This window comes from Canis lupus, chromosome 1, assembly GCF_011100685.1.
Source record: "Canis lupus familiaris isolate Mischka breed German Shepherd chromosome 1, alternate assembly UU_Cfam_GSD_1.0, whole genome shotgun sequence".
Taxonomy (NCBI): Eukaryota; Metazoa; Chordata; class Mammalia; order Carnivora; family Canidae; genus Canis; species Canis lupus.
The window spans coordinates 98969019-98986771 of NC_049222.1; the positions used below are offsets into that span (position 1 = coordinate 98969019).

The following is a 17753-nucleotide window of genomic DNA, read 5'->3' on the forward strand; positions in this document are numbered from 1 at the left end:
CGCTCCAGGTTCCCCCACCCCCCACCCCTGCAGCACCAGCACAGAACCCGGTTAATCAAACCTCCGCTAGGGAACGTCAGGCTCTGTCCTGATCCTACTGAGCCGGGGATAAAATGGGAACTCGTGGCCCTGGCCCACACCCCAGGGTGCCTCCCCACCATCGTCCCCCCTCCAGCACATGGTGCTCTGGGTGGCCCCTGGCCAGCGCCCACCATCTTAGCACCAGGGTAGAGGGGAGCCGGGCAGCGGATGACCTGACGCCGCCTCATGTGGCAGGCAGGAAGCCACCCCAAGGGCTATTGCCACCGGTGCCTGAGCCCCAGGGACCCGGGGCTGCCTGCAGCACAAGCCAGTGTGGCTCTCGGGTCAGGGCAGACAGGGGCCCCGAGTGGCCCAGGCGCTGCAGAACAGGGACCACAGCCAAGGGGTGCCCGGGGCTCCGTGCACACAAGTGGCAGGAAACGCCCTCACCACCCGGTGTCCCTGCTGTCACCACCTCATTCCAAAGCAGCTGGGGGACAGCACAGGGTGCCAGATGTTCGGGACTCCCCATGCCCAGGGCAACAACCCTGGGCCTTCTACTAACTCAACAGAGGGCTCCAATGCGGCCCCGCCTGCTTGATCCCCAGGGGTCTGCGGCGTTCAGGAAGCCCCTGCGCCTCCCCAGCCCTGTGCTCCCAGGAGGCAAACGACGACATCAGGCCACAGTTTCTGGATTTTTCCAGGATGCCAAGTGTCACACGGCAGGGAGATGGGGCCCGAACCCCCGAATCCGTATCCCCTCTGTGGCTGAGGGCAGGCCAGCTGGGAGGATGGTGAGCGGGGCCAGCTGGGAAAGCCCTGCGTCTCCAAGGGATGTGCAAGGATTCCCTGGAAGCATCATCCCAGGCCTCCCGCTCACCCACACTGCCCTGACGGGGTGTCCCGGAGGAAGCCAAGTGACAGTCAAAGCAGCCAACCTTCAAGGGGAGCTGTGAGCGTGTGTGTTCTGTCGTGGGACGAGGTGCAGTCTGGCCTGGGACCACTAGCCCGCGCGGGTAGGGGGATCGGAGCCACATACCCGACCCCAGGGCCCTCCCAGGGCACCATCCATGCTCAGTGTCCATACTCTGGCAGCCACGGGAGGAAGGAGAGCCACCTGTATCTCTGTGTGAGGCAAAAAACGGGACCCACTCCCCGTGCACACGGCCAGAGACAAGGCCAAACTTCCTGGGGACACTGGACCGCCTGGCAGGAACTCATGGTTCAGTCAACAGCCCAGGCTACCATCCCTGGGGCAGGTTCTCTGTCCTCATGACCCACTCAGCCCAGGGGGCAGAGCTGACCCAAGCTGCAGGTTCAGGGGTCAGCCTGCCTTCTGGGGTCCTGGGCTGCACCCCCACCTTTGCTGTCCTGCCCACCAGTACTGTGGGAACCCCAAGAATGTCAGCAAGGCATTGGGCAGCATGGACCCAGCAGCGGGCCTGACCCCCCACACCATAGCTTCCTTGGAAGGGAGGAGGCTGAAGGACATAGAGACCCGTGTGCCCCAACACCCCATACACAAGTGTCTGGAAGACACCAGAATGTGACAGAGGCAAAGCCCAGCCGACACGGGCACCCCTCCCCCCCCAAGCGTGTGGACACAAGTGCCACCAAACGTGTACACACCCCCGCACACGCCTGAACCCCTGCATCATGCACACGCCTCATGCTGGACATTCAATCACTAAAAGGTGGTTTCTTTAAACAGGGATAAAAAAAAGTACCAGCAATGAATGACCCGAAAAGGAAGTTCTAGAAACGATCCCACTTACAACTGCAGCCAAAGGAGTAAACCATGCGGCGGTCTGCTTCATGGAGGCATGGTGGATTCGAGAACACCGTGAAGGAAACCAAAGACCTAAATCTGAATAAATGGAAAGACACCCCGAGCTCTAGGATCAGAACACAAACCCGGTTCAGAGGTCAGAATGCCCCATGGTGAGCCATCTACAGGCGCAGCGTCTCCCCCGTCAGATCCCATCGGCCCTTTCTGAAGAAACAGAGGCCAATCCTAAAGTCCCATGGAATTGGAAGTTCCGAACAGCTGAAGCGGTATTCATAAAGAACGAAGCCGGAGGTCTCACACCTCCTGTTCAAGCCTGCTGGAGCTACAGTCAGCAGCAGTGTGACTGCTCCAGACCAGCGAATGGAATGGGGCCCAGACACAAGGACTTGTGTACGAGGCCAAATGGTTTCCAACGAGGCTCTCAAGACTTTCAACAGCAAAGGAACAGCCTTGTGAACAACAGGTCCTGGGATGACTGGATGTCCACCTGCAAGTAAATGTAGGTGATCTCTACCCCAAATCATATAAAAATAACTACATCAAAAACCAAATGTAAGAGTTAAAATTCTAAAATTCTTAGTGGAAATTAAAAGGGCAAATATCTGTCACCTTGGATTAGACATTGATTCTTAGATACGACACCAAAAGCAGAGACAACAGAAGGAAAAAGATAAACCAAATATCGCCTAGTTTAAAACTTTTGTGCATCTATGGACGTTGCCCCATACGTGAGAAGACAGTTCCTGGAAAGGGAAAATCGTGTATCTTTTAAGTGCCCAGAACATATAAAACACTCAAGCAATTCAACAATAAAAAATCAAATAATTCAATTTCAATATGGGCGAAGGATTTCAACAGACATTTTTCCCAAGGAGGCAAACAAAGGGACGACAAGCACATGAAGCCACGCTCACCATCATCAGCCATGAGGACAATGTCTATCGACACGATAGAGAGTCTACTCCATACCCACGTGGAGGCCTGGGATGTATAAAGTGGGAAATGCCAGGTGTCAGCAAAGACGCAGAGGAATCCAATGGCTCCCACGCGGGTGGTGGGAACCCAGAATGGCGCAGCCTCATGGACAAGAGCTGTGGCCGCCTCGACAGGTAAACACAGAATAACCGCAGGACACAGCAATGTCCCAAAGGAATGAAGGGAGGTCTTCCAACAAATATTTGCACACGAGTGTTCATGACGGCTCTATTGACGACGGCTTTGGTGGGAAGACCCAATGTCCATGGAGTGGGTAAACCACCCTGGTCTGCCCACTGCACGACGCCAGAGAAGCGTGGACAGGAGCCACCCTGATGGACTGACAGCCATGCTGGGGGGAAGAGCCACACACAGGTTCCACGTGGTAGGATTCCCTTCGTAGGAAACATCCAGAACACCGAAATCCCCCGAGTCATGGGAAACTCAAGGACAGCTGTCCAGGGATGGGGGAGCTGTTTAAAGGGTTCAGTTTTCTTCTAAGGTGACGAAAGCATTTGGAAACCAGACAGAGGTGGCAATGCAAAATTCCCAGCGCACAAGATGCAGTAAACCCCGCACTTTCAAACACTCAGCACCACGTGTACATCTCACTCCCAATTAAAAATAAGCAGCAACCAAGACAAAAGTTTGGTTTCTGCACACAGGCCACACATGTGGGGGCACAGCCAGCCTCTGCTACAATCCCAGGTTTCCTCGCAGGAGACAGCGCTCACAGGGTGGTGGGCCCTCGCCCCAGATTGGGCTCATTCAGCAGCACCCAGCCACAGGGCTGAGGACCAAGTCGGAGGAGGAGGAGCAGGGCCCAAGGCACAGCCCTGAGCAGGCATGCGCAGGGCGCTGGGCACAGTGGGGTCGCAGGGGCACCCCCAGGGACTCCCCACCGCAAAGGTGCTTCCTTCCGAGCAGGTCTGGGAAACCACGGACACGGCTGCGGTGGTCAGTGCCTACCATTTGCTCAGCCTCAAGCCAGACTAACGTAAGCTGGGTGCTTGCGCCTGCCAGGCGTGAGGACTCTCACTGTGGCGTGAGGGGACGAGGTAGCCGACTGGCAGGCCACTGTGGGACCCGACAAACAGGACTAAGCGTGATGCCAGAGCCCCTCCAAAGGGCTGCAGCCACATTGGCCAGTCAGCAGCCCGCCAGGGGCTCTGCTTCCCCCCCAGGACCTCAGTGCAGGGTTCTCCCGGTACATCCCACTTCCTGGCCGACACTTACCCTCAATCTCCTCATTCTCTTGGGAGAAAGTCCTACCATGTGGCCAGGTGCTCTGAGCACAGAGGTGGGGGGGGGGCATGGCCCACCGGAGAGGGTGCCCGGGCAGGGGGCCTTGCCTAACTGCAGGCTAGGCCTGAGCCTGAGCGACCCCGACAAACCCGAGCTGCAGGACGGAGGCCATATCACACATGCCTGCAGCCCACTACTTCCAATAAAAGCAATACCGTGGTGATGACAGCGAGCCTGACTCCAAGGACGGAGGAACGGGGCCTCCACTGTGCCCTCGAGGTGCAGGCAGGACACTGCCCCCATCTCCTCAGAGCCGCTTTGACTCACACACTGAGCACTCCTGGTCCCAAGATGACTGTCTCCCCAACTAACCCGTCACACTCACCTGGACTGCATGGCCTCCCAACACCCAGGAAGCCCCAGCTCGAGGACGTAACTGCCACCTCCGGTGCGGAAGCTTGACCCTGGTGGGCCCTTTCCCTCCCGTGCACATGTTTCTCGCTTCTTGGGGTGAACAGGGCCAGCCAGTGGGGGCCGAGGACTCCCAACAGGGCTCCACCCCAAGAGGGATGGGTGGGTGGGATAAGGACGTGGAAGTACCCCTAAAGCCCACCAGTCCTGGGATGGTGAGCCCAGAGCAGGGGCCCCTCGTGGGGAGGAGCCCAGCTGCACACATGGACAAGTGGAAATCAGAGTTGCACGCAGATCACACCCGGCCTGCCCACACCTCTCACCTGGCCTGGCTGCTGGGCGCACCCGTGTCCCCCCACATCTCCACGACGGCCAGAGGAACCCTATCAGGTCGCCCCTCCACTCCTGGGTCAGGGGCCCCATGGGGCTCCCAGCCCTGGTCCCATGCGGCTTCCATGCCCCACAGGGCTCTCCCAGGCTGGCACCAAGCTCCTCATATCCAAGTCTGTCTCGGGTCGAAGAAACCCCACAAGAGGTGACGGATGTGCCTTGTGACCCTGGAAACCTCTGCAGCCAGCACCTCAACCCATGCACAACACGTGCCCAAAAACATCTACCGAGAGACGAAAAGGAAACTTGTCGCCCAAGGGCATGCACCACACCTCTGGCTTCTGAGCTCCTTAAAATCAATTTTACTGCTGATGCCTCCAGAGCCCCTGGAACTGACGGCTGACAGGGACCGGGAAGCCTCGGGATGTGTGGCACTCTAACACATTCATTCCCGTTTTCCACCAGGGTGGTGACAAGGCAAGATGCTGGTCACTCCCTGCAGCAGCCTCGATGCGGCTGCGGCTGCAGCAGCGGTGGGGACACAGGCCCCAGGGGGCTCCGCAGTCCCAAACCTGGGAGGCAAGTCCCCGAGCCCACAGGGCACCACACTTCCTGCCAGACACACACGACAGTTCGGGAGGCAGCTGGCCACAATTCCCTGCCCCAGGTCGAGGACAGCGTCCTGAGCCACGGTGCGGGCCGTGCAGGCGGTGCGGGGGTAGGCCGGCAGGACGGCAGGGTGCCCCGGACCCAGGAGATGGGGTGCCACCCGCTCCTCCCTTCCAGCCCAGCCCAGCAGACAGGCTTCCTGCAGAGGCCAACGTGCCCTGGGAACAGGCGGCACTGTGAGGACCGAGCTGCCCCAACAACGTCCCTGCCTGGTGACACCACTGGGGCCCTCCCGGCAAAGCCTGGGCCCCTGTGAGTGTGGGTGACCACAGAGACCCTTCCCAGCCTTCCCCAAACACGGTGCCCTGGAGGGACGTGACAGATCACAGGTGGGACAAGTTGGAGCCGCCGCCGTTTAACGGTTATGTTTATTTTTACAGTACCTCTCCTGCAAGTTACACTAATGTGCTATTTCAGGGAATGATACAAAATTTCCTTCTAAAAGAAATATTCAGGAGACTGAAATGCACCCTTGGTCCTGGAACAGAGCAGGAGCAGTCAGGGAAAGTCAAACCTGGCTAACAGCCCGCTGGGGCCTGCCCCATGCTTCTGCCTCAGTTTCTGTGCTTGTTGCATAGTCTGCCATGATGCTACCTTCAGAGGAAGCAGGTTGACGGGTCTATGGACACGGAACCACTTTGGTAACTCTTTTAAGTCCAAAATTCTCAAAAATAAAAAGTTATAAAGTTTTCAAAAATGAGTTGAGGCACGCCTGGATGGCTCAGTCAGGAAAGCGTCCAACTCTGGATTTGGGCTCAGGTCGTGAGTTTAAGCCCTGAGTCGGGCTCCGCACTCACTATGGAGCCTGCTTAGTTTAGGTATCCCTGCACCCTCTCCTCTCTAAAAAAAAAAAAAAAAAAAAAAGAAAAAGAAAATAAAATGAGGCGAGCTGTCGAACCCCAAGTAAACAAGAGGATGGGGAGACATGGATCTGGAGAGTCTGGGGCAGCACAAGCAGCATATGGCACCCTCTCATCACAGAAGAGGGGGTCTGTGCAGGGGCAAGGAGGAAGGGTGCCCAGACCCACCCCTGGATCCTGTGAGCCCCATCTCGGCACCTGCCCCAAGTCCCCAGGGAAAGCTATGTCATGACTCATTTCTGAAAGGCCCTTGACAATGTGCCCAGGGCAGGAGAGGAGCACGGCCCCGTAGACACCAGGGCCACCCCATGTGCGGAGCAGTGACTCCAGGCTGATGAACTAACCTGTGCCTACACTGGATCAAATCAAAGCCCTCCCCTGAGAAATGAGGAGTAAGGAGATAAGGCTAAACGTACCCTGGCCAGTCCAGCAGATCCACCAGCTCTCAGCCCCTCTGCCCGGTCTGCCCCCCCCCCACTGCTGGGTTCCCCCCCAACCCCACACCCCCATCTCAAAGTCTAGTTCAGACCTGGCCTGCCTTCCCAACCTGGCAGAGAGGGCTCCTCGCAGCACAAGGTCTTTCCAGGCCTTCCATGGGGCCTGGGCACCCAGGCAGCTCAGTAGGCCCTGGGAGAGGAGGGGGAGGAGGGGGAGGAAAGAAGGAGGGGGAGAAGGTGCAGGAGGGGGAGGAGGGGAGGGCCCCCATAGGCTGGCAGCTCAGGGTCAGCTTCTCAGCATCTCTGGAACTGAGTAGCCCTGAAGGATCAGGTGGCAGCTCTCACCCTTGGTCCGGCCATGAACTTGGAAGGGATGCCAGCTGGTGGGTGTGCATGCAGGACCGTCCTGGAGAGTCCAGAGGCAGCCCCCACACACCTCTGTCTGCCCCGGGTCTCTGCAGCCCTGGGAATCCACAGGCAGAAAGGCAGCCCCCGAGGCCCCCTGGGAATTCAGGAGGTGTCCCTGCCCACACCAGTGCCCCCCCCTCGTCCCGGGGTCCCTGCCACAGGCATTGCGCTGCCCCTCTCCACCGCCTGGTACTGACCAACCAGATGTGGTCCTGTCACATCTGGCTGCCTGGCTCCCCAACCTGGGAACCAGCGGAGCTACCGGCCCATCCACCCTTCAGGGGAGCGGGAGAGCCAGGGACTTGCGGACCACCCACCAGCACACACTCCTGGTCGCCCCAGCCCGGCTGGTGGAGCCCCGGAGGGCACGGGCCCTGGCCATCCCTGGCCACCCCTGGCCGGCCCTGGCCCCTGTCCTGTCCAGGCCCAAACACGTGAGAACCTGTTGGAGCAGTTTGGGCACCGTGAGCATCTCTTCTTCCTCCTCCCCACTTACTTCTGGGTGGGAAGGGGCCTCGCTCTGAAAACTAGGCCCGGGGCCAGGTCACAGCCAGGGGCCCAGGCCGGCCTGCGGCACCCACCCGGCCCCGAGAGCACAGGTCAAGTCGAACCGGGCGCCCCCCAGCAGAGGGGGGAGCAGGAGAAGGGGGGCCCAGCCCGGCACCCCCCACGGAGCCGTGGGGTCACCCACCCCGCGGGCCAAGGAAGTGGGGTGCGGGGGGAACCCGCCGCCCCCCCGCGTGCACACGCACACACACGCGCGCGCGCACACACACACACACACACACCGGCCCGCGTCCCGGGCTCCGGCTCCGCGGCGGGGGTGGGCGCGCCGGACCCCCCCCCCCCCCGGGCCGCCCTCCCGCCGCGGCCGCCCCCCACCCTCCCCCCGGCCCGGCCGCCGCTCGCGCCTCTCCGGGGCCCGCGCCCGCGCCGGGAAAGTTCCTGCAACTTCGCGGGGGAGGCGGCGGGCCGGGCCTGGGCCTGGAGCCGGCCTCCCCGCGGCCCCGCTGTCACCGCCGCCCGCGGCGCCCCAACTTCCCGGCGCGGCCCCCGGCCCGCTTTGTGCGCCGCGCGAGGGGCGCCCGCCCGCCCGGCCCCGGCCCCCGCCCCGGCCCCGGCCCCGGCCCCGGCCCCGGCCCCCGCCCCGGGCACAAAAGGGCGCGCGGCCGGCGGGCGGCGGGGGCCTGCGGCCGGCGGGCAGGGGCGGGCAGCGGCGGGCAGCGGCGGGCGGGCAGCGGCGGGCGGGCGAGCGGGCGCGCACCGGGGCCGGGGCCGGGGCCGGGGCCGGGGCCGGGGCGGCGGGGAGGGGGCGGCGGGGCCGGGGCGGCGGGGCCGGGGCGGCGGCGGGCCGCGCGCTCACCTGCCGTGGAACCAGTCTTTGCAGGCGTCGCACTCGATCATGAAGCGGGTAACGTCGTAGGGCAGCCGGCACACGCAGTACACGGGCACCGTCGCCATGTTCGCGCCGCCCGCCCGCCCTCGGCCCGCGCTGCGCTCCGGGTCGGGCCGGGCGGGCCGGGCGGGCCGGGCGGGGGGCCGGCGGCCGGGCCGGGGCCGGGGCCGGGGCCGGGGCCGGGGCCGGGACGGGGCCGGGGGCGCACGACAGCCCGCGCGCACCCGGCCGGCGCGTCCACACAAAGCGGGGCGCGCGGAGCAGGGCCGCGCCGGGAGCCGCCCGCCGGCCCCGGGGCGCAGGGCGCGAGTGTGCGCGGGGCCGGGCCGCGCGCGGGACACAAAAGGGAATGGACGCGCGGGGGCGGCGGGCGGGGAGCCGCGGCCCCACCGAAGGGACCCCCGGCCGCCGAGCGGCCTCTACGTCAGCGCCCCGGGTGGCGCCGCCTCCGCCCGCCGGCCTGGGCCGCCGCTCCTGCCGAGGAAGGCGGGCCGCGGACCGGGGGAGAAGGCGGGCCGGGGACCTGCCGGGTGAAGGTGGGCCGGGGGAGCCGGGCGGGGGGGGGCGGGGGGGAGAGGGAGGGGTGAGGGGAGCCGGGGGGGAGAGGTGGAGTGGGGGGCTGTGGGGGAGAGGGAGGGGCGGGGGGGCCGTGGGGGAGAGGGAAGGGTGGGGGGGAGAGGGAGGGGTGAGGGGACCCGGTGGGGGAGAGGTGCGGAGGGGGAACCCATGGGAGACCCCATGGGAGAGAGGTAGGAATGGGGGGAGTTTGTGGGGGGAGAGAGGAAGGGGGGACCCTGGGAGAGAGGTGGGGTGGGGGAGCCCATGGGGGACCCGGTGGGGGAGGAGGGATGAAGGAACCAGGACCGGCCTGGGAGGGGGAAGCAGGGCACAGGGGGGAGCCCCTGGTGTGGGGAGAGCCCTTGCACCATGTCCTTCCCGACAGGCGGCCAAGGAATAATGTGGCCGCGACCTTCGAGCAGAGGGACATGCCCATTGGTGTCTCCCGCATGTCCCCCCCATCCCTGTTCCCTGACCCAGGGTTCAGCTGCCCACACAGGACCCCTGTAGGAGTGCTCAGTCCCTGCAGAACGGCTGACATAGGCTCCCTGCCCTGGAGCCCGGCCACCCATCCATGTGGGCCCCCCCCCCCCCACGACACCCAGGATCGTGCTACAGGCCCCCAAGATGCTGCTGCCTGGCTCCGGGCCCTGTGGCCTCCTGGGTGGTCAGGCTCCTGTGAGGGTGCCCCGTGCCCCTCTGGGGGTGCACTAGGGAGCCTGCCTATGCCCTGTGCCCTCCTCCTGAGGGTGCCAACTCCCCACCCAGGGCCTTCTGCCCCACCTGTGGCGACTCAGCGAAGCCCTCCCTCCTCTGGGGCTAGCGCGCCTGACATGGTCACCCACCATCCCCAGTGAGGGGGGCCTGGCTGCAGCCTGGCAGTGCCCCGGCTGGGGCGGTGGGTGGGGGGGAGAGTGGAGAAGACACTGGGGACTGAGCACCCATATCCCCCACCTGAGCCACCATGGCCACTCGGCCCTCTCCATCCCTCCTGGGCCAGGCACACAGGGCCCCAGGAAGCACCTGCCGTTGCCCTGGGTGAAGTAGTGCAGGTGGGGGAGCTGCATGTGCAAGGAGGCTCGAGGGCCTGGGCGCGGTGGCCTGGGCGCGGCTGGGTGACGGTCCCCCCCCATGGTGCTGACTCGCTCACAGCAGCACTGTCCACCTCCACCCCTGCCGTCCAGCAAGGCCAGAGACTCCTGGAGGCCCCTTGGGGCCAGGGAGGCCACCCCCACTGGGCAGCCCTGCCCGATTACAAATGACAATGTCACCAGCGCTGGTCAGAGGCTTTCCGGGTGCTGTGCTTCGTCGTTTGTAGCACCCGGCAGCCAGGGAAGCACGGGAGCAGGCACACAGGTGGGTGTCACAGGGCCACTGAGGCTGGGAGCAGGAAAGCCCCCCGGAGGGGAGGGACCATTCCCGTCACCCACCCCTGCCCATCCGCTCACGTCGCAGCGTCTGGAAGGCTCTGCACACGTGCTCTTCTGCTCCTCGAAGGTCTTCGGAGGCTGCGAGCTGACTGCACATAAAGTAAGCACCACAGGGGCCCCAAAGGCTCTGCGTGCTCACCCTCCAGAAAGCCCGCCTCCCCTCCCCATTCTCCTGTCTCTCCCTCATTTCCTCAGCTGCGCGTTGAGCACCTGCTGTATGCCCTGCCATGTTGCAGCGCCCACATTCCTGCTGTAAAGGGCATGGTGACACGTGTCCCACTGCCCTGGGGGGACCAGCACAGAGGGGAGGGCCTGTATTGACCCAAGCTCACAGGCCACACAGAGGGGGGACCCAGGAAGCAGGGGGCGGTGGCCTAGGGAGGCAGATGTCCCCTCCCACTGCGGCTTTTCCACATGGTCGGCTCTTGGCCTCCGCAGCCACCACAGCCACCACGTTCCTGGGGGCACAGTCCACTTCCCTCCACGCCCGGCACACGGGGGATGCATCTGTGTAAGCATCAAGACCTCAGCACCCCCGAGGGGCCCCAGGAGGGTGGGCACCTGCAGCCAGCCTCGAGGGCAGGCCCTGCTGTCACCTCCTGGCCCAGGGGATCCCTCCCTGTCCACAGGGTAAGCAAAGGTGGGCTGGCCGCTCAGCACAGTGACACAGGCTGCGGCTCACCAGCTGGCCCTCTCCAGGGCATAGCCCTGTGGCAGGAAACGCGCCCTGTCATGCAGCCATCACCCCTGCAACTTCTGTCTTCCCACCGAAATCCCGGTCCAGGTAAACACTGCCCACCCACCCCACCCCCATCCCGCCCCACTGCCCACCACCCTGCTCCCTGTGTCCGAGCACTTGACTGCTCTGGGGGCTGGTGGCGGTGGGGCCTGTGCAGACAGGCCCTGTGACGGGCTCACTCCACGGGCTCCAAGCCCTCCGGGCTCACCCAAGCCACAGCAACTATCAGGACTCCCTTCCTTCGTAAGACAGGGTGCTGGTCCCTCCTGTATCCAACCCATGCCTCACATGTGCAGCACTGTTCAAGGACTCCCGGCTTGTTCCCACTGTTTGGCTGTCGGGAATGATGCTGCTGTGAACGTGGGCATGCAAATACCTGTTTGTGTTCCTGCTTTTACGTGTGTGTATCTGGCAGTGGGCTTGGTCAATCATACAGTGTGTCTCTCTCACACCCTTTGAGGGGCCTCTGCACGGTTCTCCAGAACGGCTGCACCGGTTTGTGTGTCCACCAATGGCACGAGGGCTCCCCTTTCTCTGCATCCTTGCCAACACCTGTTGTCTGGTTGTGTGTGTGTGTGGTGTGCTCACTACTGCTGTCCTAATGTGGCTGCAGTGCTATCTGTGGGGTTGGGTTTTTTTTTTTTTTTTTTGAAGTAAAAATTTTTATTTTGATTTTTCAATGTGCAGTTCAATGTAATGCTTGTTTTGGGTGGCAAAAATTTGAATCCTTGTGGTTTCGATGTGCATTTCCCTAATGAGTAATGATGTTGGGCATCTTCTCGTAGGCTTATTAGCCATCTCTATATTTTCTTTGGGGAAATGTCCACTTGAGTCCTTTACTCATTTTTGATTTGGGCTGTGTTTTTTGGTTTAGTTGTAGGTGTTCTTTATATATTCTGGATATTAATCTCTTACCAGATAGATGTTTTCTCAGTCAGTCATCTTTGCACATTGTTGATATATCATATCCTTTGATGCATGAACTTTTTAATTTTGAGGAAATCCAGTTCAACTATTTTTTCTTCTTTGTTGCCTGCACGTTTTGACTACACATCCAAGAAATCATCACCAAATCCAGTGTCCTGAAGATCGATCCTGTGTTTTAGGTTTAGGCTTTTGATGCATTCTTCGTTAATTTTTGTATTGGTATTAGTAAGAGTCAACATCCTGCTTTCACTTGCAGAGACACAGTTTTCACAGCACCATGTGTTGAAAGCGCTCTTCTTTTCCCATTAAACGATCATGGCACCCTTGTCAAAATCCATTGACCATTTATTTCCAGGCTTTTTGTTGTCATTCATTGGTCTGTATGTCCAGACTTAGGCCACACTGTGTTGATTTCTGTAGCTTTGTAGTAAGTTTTAGAATCAGGAAGCATGGGCAGCCCTGGTGGTGCAGCGGTTTAGTGCTGCCTTCCGCCCAAGGTGTGATCCTGGAGACCCTGGATCGAGTCCCATGTCGGGTTCCCTGCAAGGAGCCTGTTTCTCCCTCTGCCTGTGTCTCTGCCTCTCTGTGTGTGTGTCTCTATGAATAAATAAGTAAAATCTTTTTTTTCTTTTTTTTTAAGATTTTTATTTTTATTTATTTATGATAGACATAGAGAGAGAGAGAGAGGCAGAGACACAGGCAGAGGGAGAAGCAGGCTCCATGCCAGGACCCTGACACGGGACTCGATCCTGGGACTCCAGGATCGCGCCCTGGGCCAAAGGCCGGCGCGAAACCGCTGAGCCACCCAGGGATCCCCAAATAAATAAAATCTTAAAAAAAAATGTTTAGAATCAGGAAGCATGAACCTCCAACTTTGCTCTTTTTCATTTCACATCTTCTAGGGTCCTTACATCTTCCTCTGAATTTGATGATTGAATTCTCCATTTCTGGAAAAAAGGGCTATTAAAATTTTGACAGGGACTGCATTGAATTGGCAGGTCATTTTGAGTAGTATTGCCATCTTAACAATGTTAGTACTCTGATCCATGGACGTGTGATGTGTTTCCGTTTATTTGTGTCTTACTGCTTTCCGTGATGTTTTATACTTTTCAGCACACAAATCTTTTGTCCCCTTGCTGAAGTGTATTTCTAGGTTGTTTCTGGAGGGGAGGGGGTTCTTTGTTATTGTTGATTTATAAATGGGATTGTGCGCCTTGGTTTATTCTTAGTGTATGGAAACAAAACTGATTTTTATGTGATTTAATTTCTGTGACTTTGCTGAATTTATTACTTCTAACAGTACTTTGTGGAGTCTTCTGAGTTCCTAAGTTTTGATGATTTTACATAAAATCATGTCCTTGGTGGACAAAGATAATTTTACTTCTTTTGTCTAATTTGGATGCTGTTTTTTATGCACACACAATTGCTCTGCCTAGAACTTCCAATATTGTGTTGAACCGAAGTGGTAAAAGTGGCCTCTTTCTCATTTCTGATCTTAGGGGAAATACTTTTTTTTTTTACCTTTTTTTTTTTTTTTTTTTTTTAGCTTTTTCACCATTGAGTATGATGTTTGCTTTGGGCTTTTTATATGTGGCCTTACTATGCTGAAAAAATTTCTTTGTATTCCTTGTTTGTTGAGCACTTTTATCATGACAGTGTGTTGAATTTTGAAAAGTGCTTTTCCTGCGTTGGTTGAGCCAATCCTGTGGGCTTTACCCCTTTGTTCCGTTAGCGTGGTGTCACAGGGAGTGAGCTGGAGACTGAGCCATCCTTGCATTCCAGGAACCACTTCTACTTGGCTGGGGTGTACCATCTTTCTAACTCAGGAGTGCATGCAGTTTCCTGGTATTTGCTGAGAATTTTGCCTCAAGGTTCATGAGGGTTGTTTTCATAGCTCTCTTTTCTTGTAGAGTCTTTGGCTTTGGTATCAGGGCCATGTTGGCTTCAGGGAAAGTGTTAGGGAAGTGTTCCCTCCTCAACATTTGGGGAGAATTTAAGGATTGGTAGTCACTGGTTTCTAAATTAAATCCGTGGCAGCGTTCACCAGTGAAGCCAGGTGGTCCTGGGCTTTTGCTGGGAGGCTTTTGTTTTTGTGGGGTTTTTTTTTTAAGATTTTATTTATTCATGAGATACACACACAGAGAGGTAGAGAGAGGCAGAGACACAGGCAGAAGGAGAAGCAGGCTCCATGCAGGGAACCTGACAGACTCGATCCTGGGTCTCCAGGATCATGCTCTGGGCTGAAGGCCGTGCTAAACCTCTGAGCCACCCAGGCTACCCCATGCTGGGAGGCTTTTGATCACTGATTCAGTCTCTGTAGTAATTACAGGACTATGAGATGTCCTATTTCTTCACAATTCAGCTTGGGCAGGTTGTGCGTGTTGAGGGGTTTGCCCATCCATCTAGGTTGTCTACTACATCAGTACACAGCAGGTGCAGGGTTTATAGCGGTGACCCAGGCAGACACATCCCACCTCCAAGAAGCTCAGGTGCCAGAGCAGATGCCAGGCAGTAATGCTTTGGGGGTGGGAGATGTCAGAAAGGAGCTACTAGTTTGGGGTTGGATGTGTGCTTTTGTAACACAGGAAGCCACCCAGTGAATGCCAGGAGAGTTGTCAGAGCAGGCCCTTGGGAGATGTGGCCCAAGCCAATCTGGTCCAGAACCCAATGAAATGAACATTGACCCATGGGGACTTTGGAAGCCTTGTGGGTTTTTCTGGTAGGTAATGAGTATGCTCTTCTGGTTGACCATCTCTGGGATGGCCCTGTGATGTTTGGAATCAGGAAGTTTGTAGACAAAAGCCCCTCAGCCCAGCGACTCTGTAATTTACCATCCAAAATGGTGCTGTTAATAAAACAAAAGAACAGGGCAAACCGGTTACTCTGGGAAAACCGGCACCAGGGTGACACATAACCCACACGTGGGTCAGTCAGGGTGGAGAGATGGGTCTCTACAAACACCAGGAGTAAATTGGAGTGACAAAGCCTGGGTAGGTCTGCTGTGGTGCCACCAGGTCTTAGCACAGTGGGCCAGGGCCATCGCAGGCGGTGTCCTGAAGCAGCTAGCACTCTGCCTGGGGAATTTCCAGCCAGCCCCCAGTGGACTTCCCAAGATGTCACTGCGCAGTCCAGTACACAGCACAGGGTGACATGCCTGGTGCAGAGTCTGCTTTGCCTTGTGTTCAGGTCCTGGCTGAGTGAGATGCTGGTGAGAGGTAGGGCGGAGGCCTAGTTGGCAGCAGCCAGGGGCCCTCGTGGTGACAGCAGAGCAGCCTCTGCAAGGCTCGCTCCACCAAGTGGGGAGGAAGGAGCAAAGACTGAAAGGCGTACATTAGGTATTGCACAAAGGATCCACAGCAGAGTAAGATGGCTGGGAGAGAGCCACTCCGAGGGCAGGCATCAGGAGAGCCAGGGTCCTGGGCCCGCCCACGCAGGGTGGTGAGAGGCCTCCTCAGGAGCCAGGAGCACAGAGGGCGAGGACGTGTCTGCAGCTCCCCTTGCACGTGCAGGGGCTAACAGGCGAGGGTGGGAGCGGTCAATTAGTTCTTAAATGTCTGCCCCTGCATGGGTTTTGAAGGTCAAAAATCCAGGATATTAATCTGTTGACTGGACCCCCGGACCAACTGAGGGCACGTTAAGATACAAGAGAAAACATCGTCGTGGGAGCGGGTCCGGGAAACCCAAAGCCCGCTGTGCCATCCCACCGGCCAACCTGCGCCTCCCGCCCCTCGGCCAGCCTTCCAGTGAGGAGACAAGACGGCGCCCCACAACCCCGGGCAGCGGCTTCTCCCCTCACCTGTGGGATGAGTTCCTGGCCGCCCTGGCCCTGAGCCCGACCTGGCTCTGCAGACCGCCGTCCTCCCCACCCCAGCAGCCCGTCAGCCTGTTGTTTCTGGTGTCCTTAGCTGATACAGCCTCATGTACACACACCTGCACTGCGCCCCGAAAGGTAAGTGCCACGGAAGTGCGGCCTCTGCCGCCCTCGGAGTCTGGGGCCCTCGAGCCGGGCAGGCACCGCCATGTGCAGCCACACTGGGCAGGCACGCGCACGGCCACAGGGAGGGGCTAGGGTCACAGCGGAGTGCAGAGTGGTGGGGAGCCACCAGGGTGCTGCCGGGTGCGAGGCCGGGTGCGATGCCGGGCGCAGTCCGCCGCCGAGGTCCCCAGGCGTCCGTGGGCAGCCTCCCCAGGGACCGCTCCCGGTCTGAGCGCACTCTGGGAAGTTACTGCAATAAACCTGTTACTTTTGCAACAAGATCTACGAGGGCTCATTTCTACGGAGGAAAACGAGAAACGGCGGCCACGGGGTGTACGACCCGCTCGGGGGCAGCGGCCGGCAGGGGAGGGGACGGCGCGCGCGCGGGCGGCAGGGGGCCGCCCCGCGCACAGACCGGAAGTGTTCGCGGCCCAGCCTCACGCACAGGCCGGAAGTGCTCGCCCCCTGACCCGCGCATAGGCCGGAAGCGCCCGCGATCCCGCCCTGCTCCGAGCACAAGCCGGAAGTGCACCTCGCCCCGCGCGCAAGACGAAAGCGCCCGCGGCCCCGCCCAGCCCGACGCAAAGGCCGGAAGCGCTTAAGGCCTCGCGCGGTCCAGAGCACAGGCCGGAAGTGCTCACAGCCCGGCCCCAGCACAGGTCGGAAGCGGCGCAGGCCCCGCCCCGCACACAGGCCGGAAGCGGCGCAGGCCCCGCCTCGCGCACGGGCCGGAAGCGGGCCAGTACTCCGACCGCGAAGTCGGGGTGGTGTGGCCGGCGTTCTCCGAGCCGCCCGCAGGGTTTGTCGGCAACTGCGGGCTGTGCGGCCTTGGAGACGCCAGAGCGGCGGCGGGGCGGGGCGGGGCGGCAGGGAGCCCGGGTGAGGGCTGACGTGGGCAGCGGCGACCGCGGCACTCGGTGCGCTCTACTGGGTCTCCTGTGTGTCAGCGGGGCTCTCCCCACCCGCCCTCACCCCACTCCCGAGCTCTAGGTGCCCCCGCAGCCCCTGCCCCCGGAGCCCCGGGCGTCCTCCCGCGCACCGCCTGCCCCCGGAGCCCCGGGCGTCCTCCCGCGCTCCCCCTGCCCCCGGAGCCCCGGGCGTCCTCCCGCGCTCCCCCTGCCCCCGGAGCCCAGGGCGTCCTCCCGCGCTCCCCCTGCCCCCGGGGCCCAGGGCGTCCTCCCGCGCTCCCCCTGCCCCCGGGGCCCAGGGCGTCCTCTCGCGCTCCCCCTGCCCCCGGAGCCCCGGGCGTCCTCCCGCGCTCCCCCTGCCCCCGGAGCCCAGGGCGTCCTCCCGCGCTCCCCCTGCCCCCGGGGCCCAGGGCGTCCTCTCGCGCTCCCCCTGCCCCCGGGGCCCAGGGCGTCTTCCCGCGCTCCCCCTGCCCCCGGGGCCCCGGGCGTCCTCCCGCGCACCGCCTGCCCCCGGGGCCCCGGGCGTCCTCCCGCGCTCCCCCTGCCCCCGGGGCCCCGGGCGTCCTCCCGCGCTCCCCCTGCCCCCGGAGCCCAGGGCGTCCTCCCGCGCTCCCCCTGCCCCCGGGGCCCAGGGCGTCCTCTCGCGCTCCCCCTGCCCCCGGGGCCCAGGGCGT

General features: G+C 60.8%; 1 protein-coding gene and 1 non-coding gene across 7 annotated transcripts in view; one reads left to right on the forward strand and one right to left on the reverse strand.

Moving 5' to 3' along the window:
- Positions 1-8741, reverse strand: part of PHF2 (PHD finger protein 2) — a 67108-nt gene extending 58367 nt beyond the window's left edge. Inside the window, exon 1 of one of the 2 annotated variants that reach the window (XM_038527369.1) lies at positions 8509-8741. In XM_038527369.1, coding sequence (XP_038383297.1) covers positions 8509-8606 — 98 coding nt within the window. In that variant the 5' untranslated portion in view covers positions 8607-8741. Of the gene's footprint in view, positions 1-7082; positions 7189-8508 lie in introns of those variants that run through there. The other variant, XM_038527370.1, reaches the window with a different exon arrangement.
- Positions 8742-8953: 212 nt separating this feature from the next.
- On the forward strand, positions 8954-17108 carry LOC102153371. Of its 5 annotated transcripts, none has more exons than XR_005354381.1 (7): positions 9313-10455; positions 10555-10629; positions 10968-11040; positions 11159-11313; positions 14781-14914; positions 15773-16144; positions 16452-17108. It is a non-coding gene; the product is annotated as an uncharacterized LOC102153371 (transcript). The 5 variants fall into 5 exon arrangements; XR_005354383.1 differs by having other exon boundaries at positions 9314-10455; positions 11229-11313; positions 16452-17107; XR_005354384.1 differs by lacking the exons at positions 10968-11040; positions 11159-11313 and adding an exon at positions 8954-9077 and having other exon boundaries at positions 10284-10455; positions 16452-17102.
- The last annotated feature ends 645 nt before the right edge of the window (positions 17109-17753 follow it).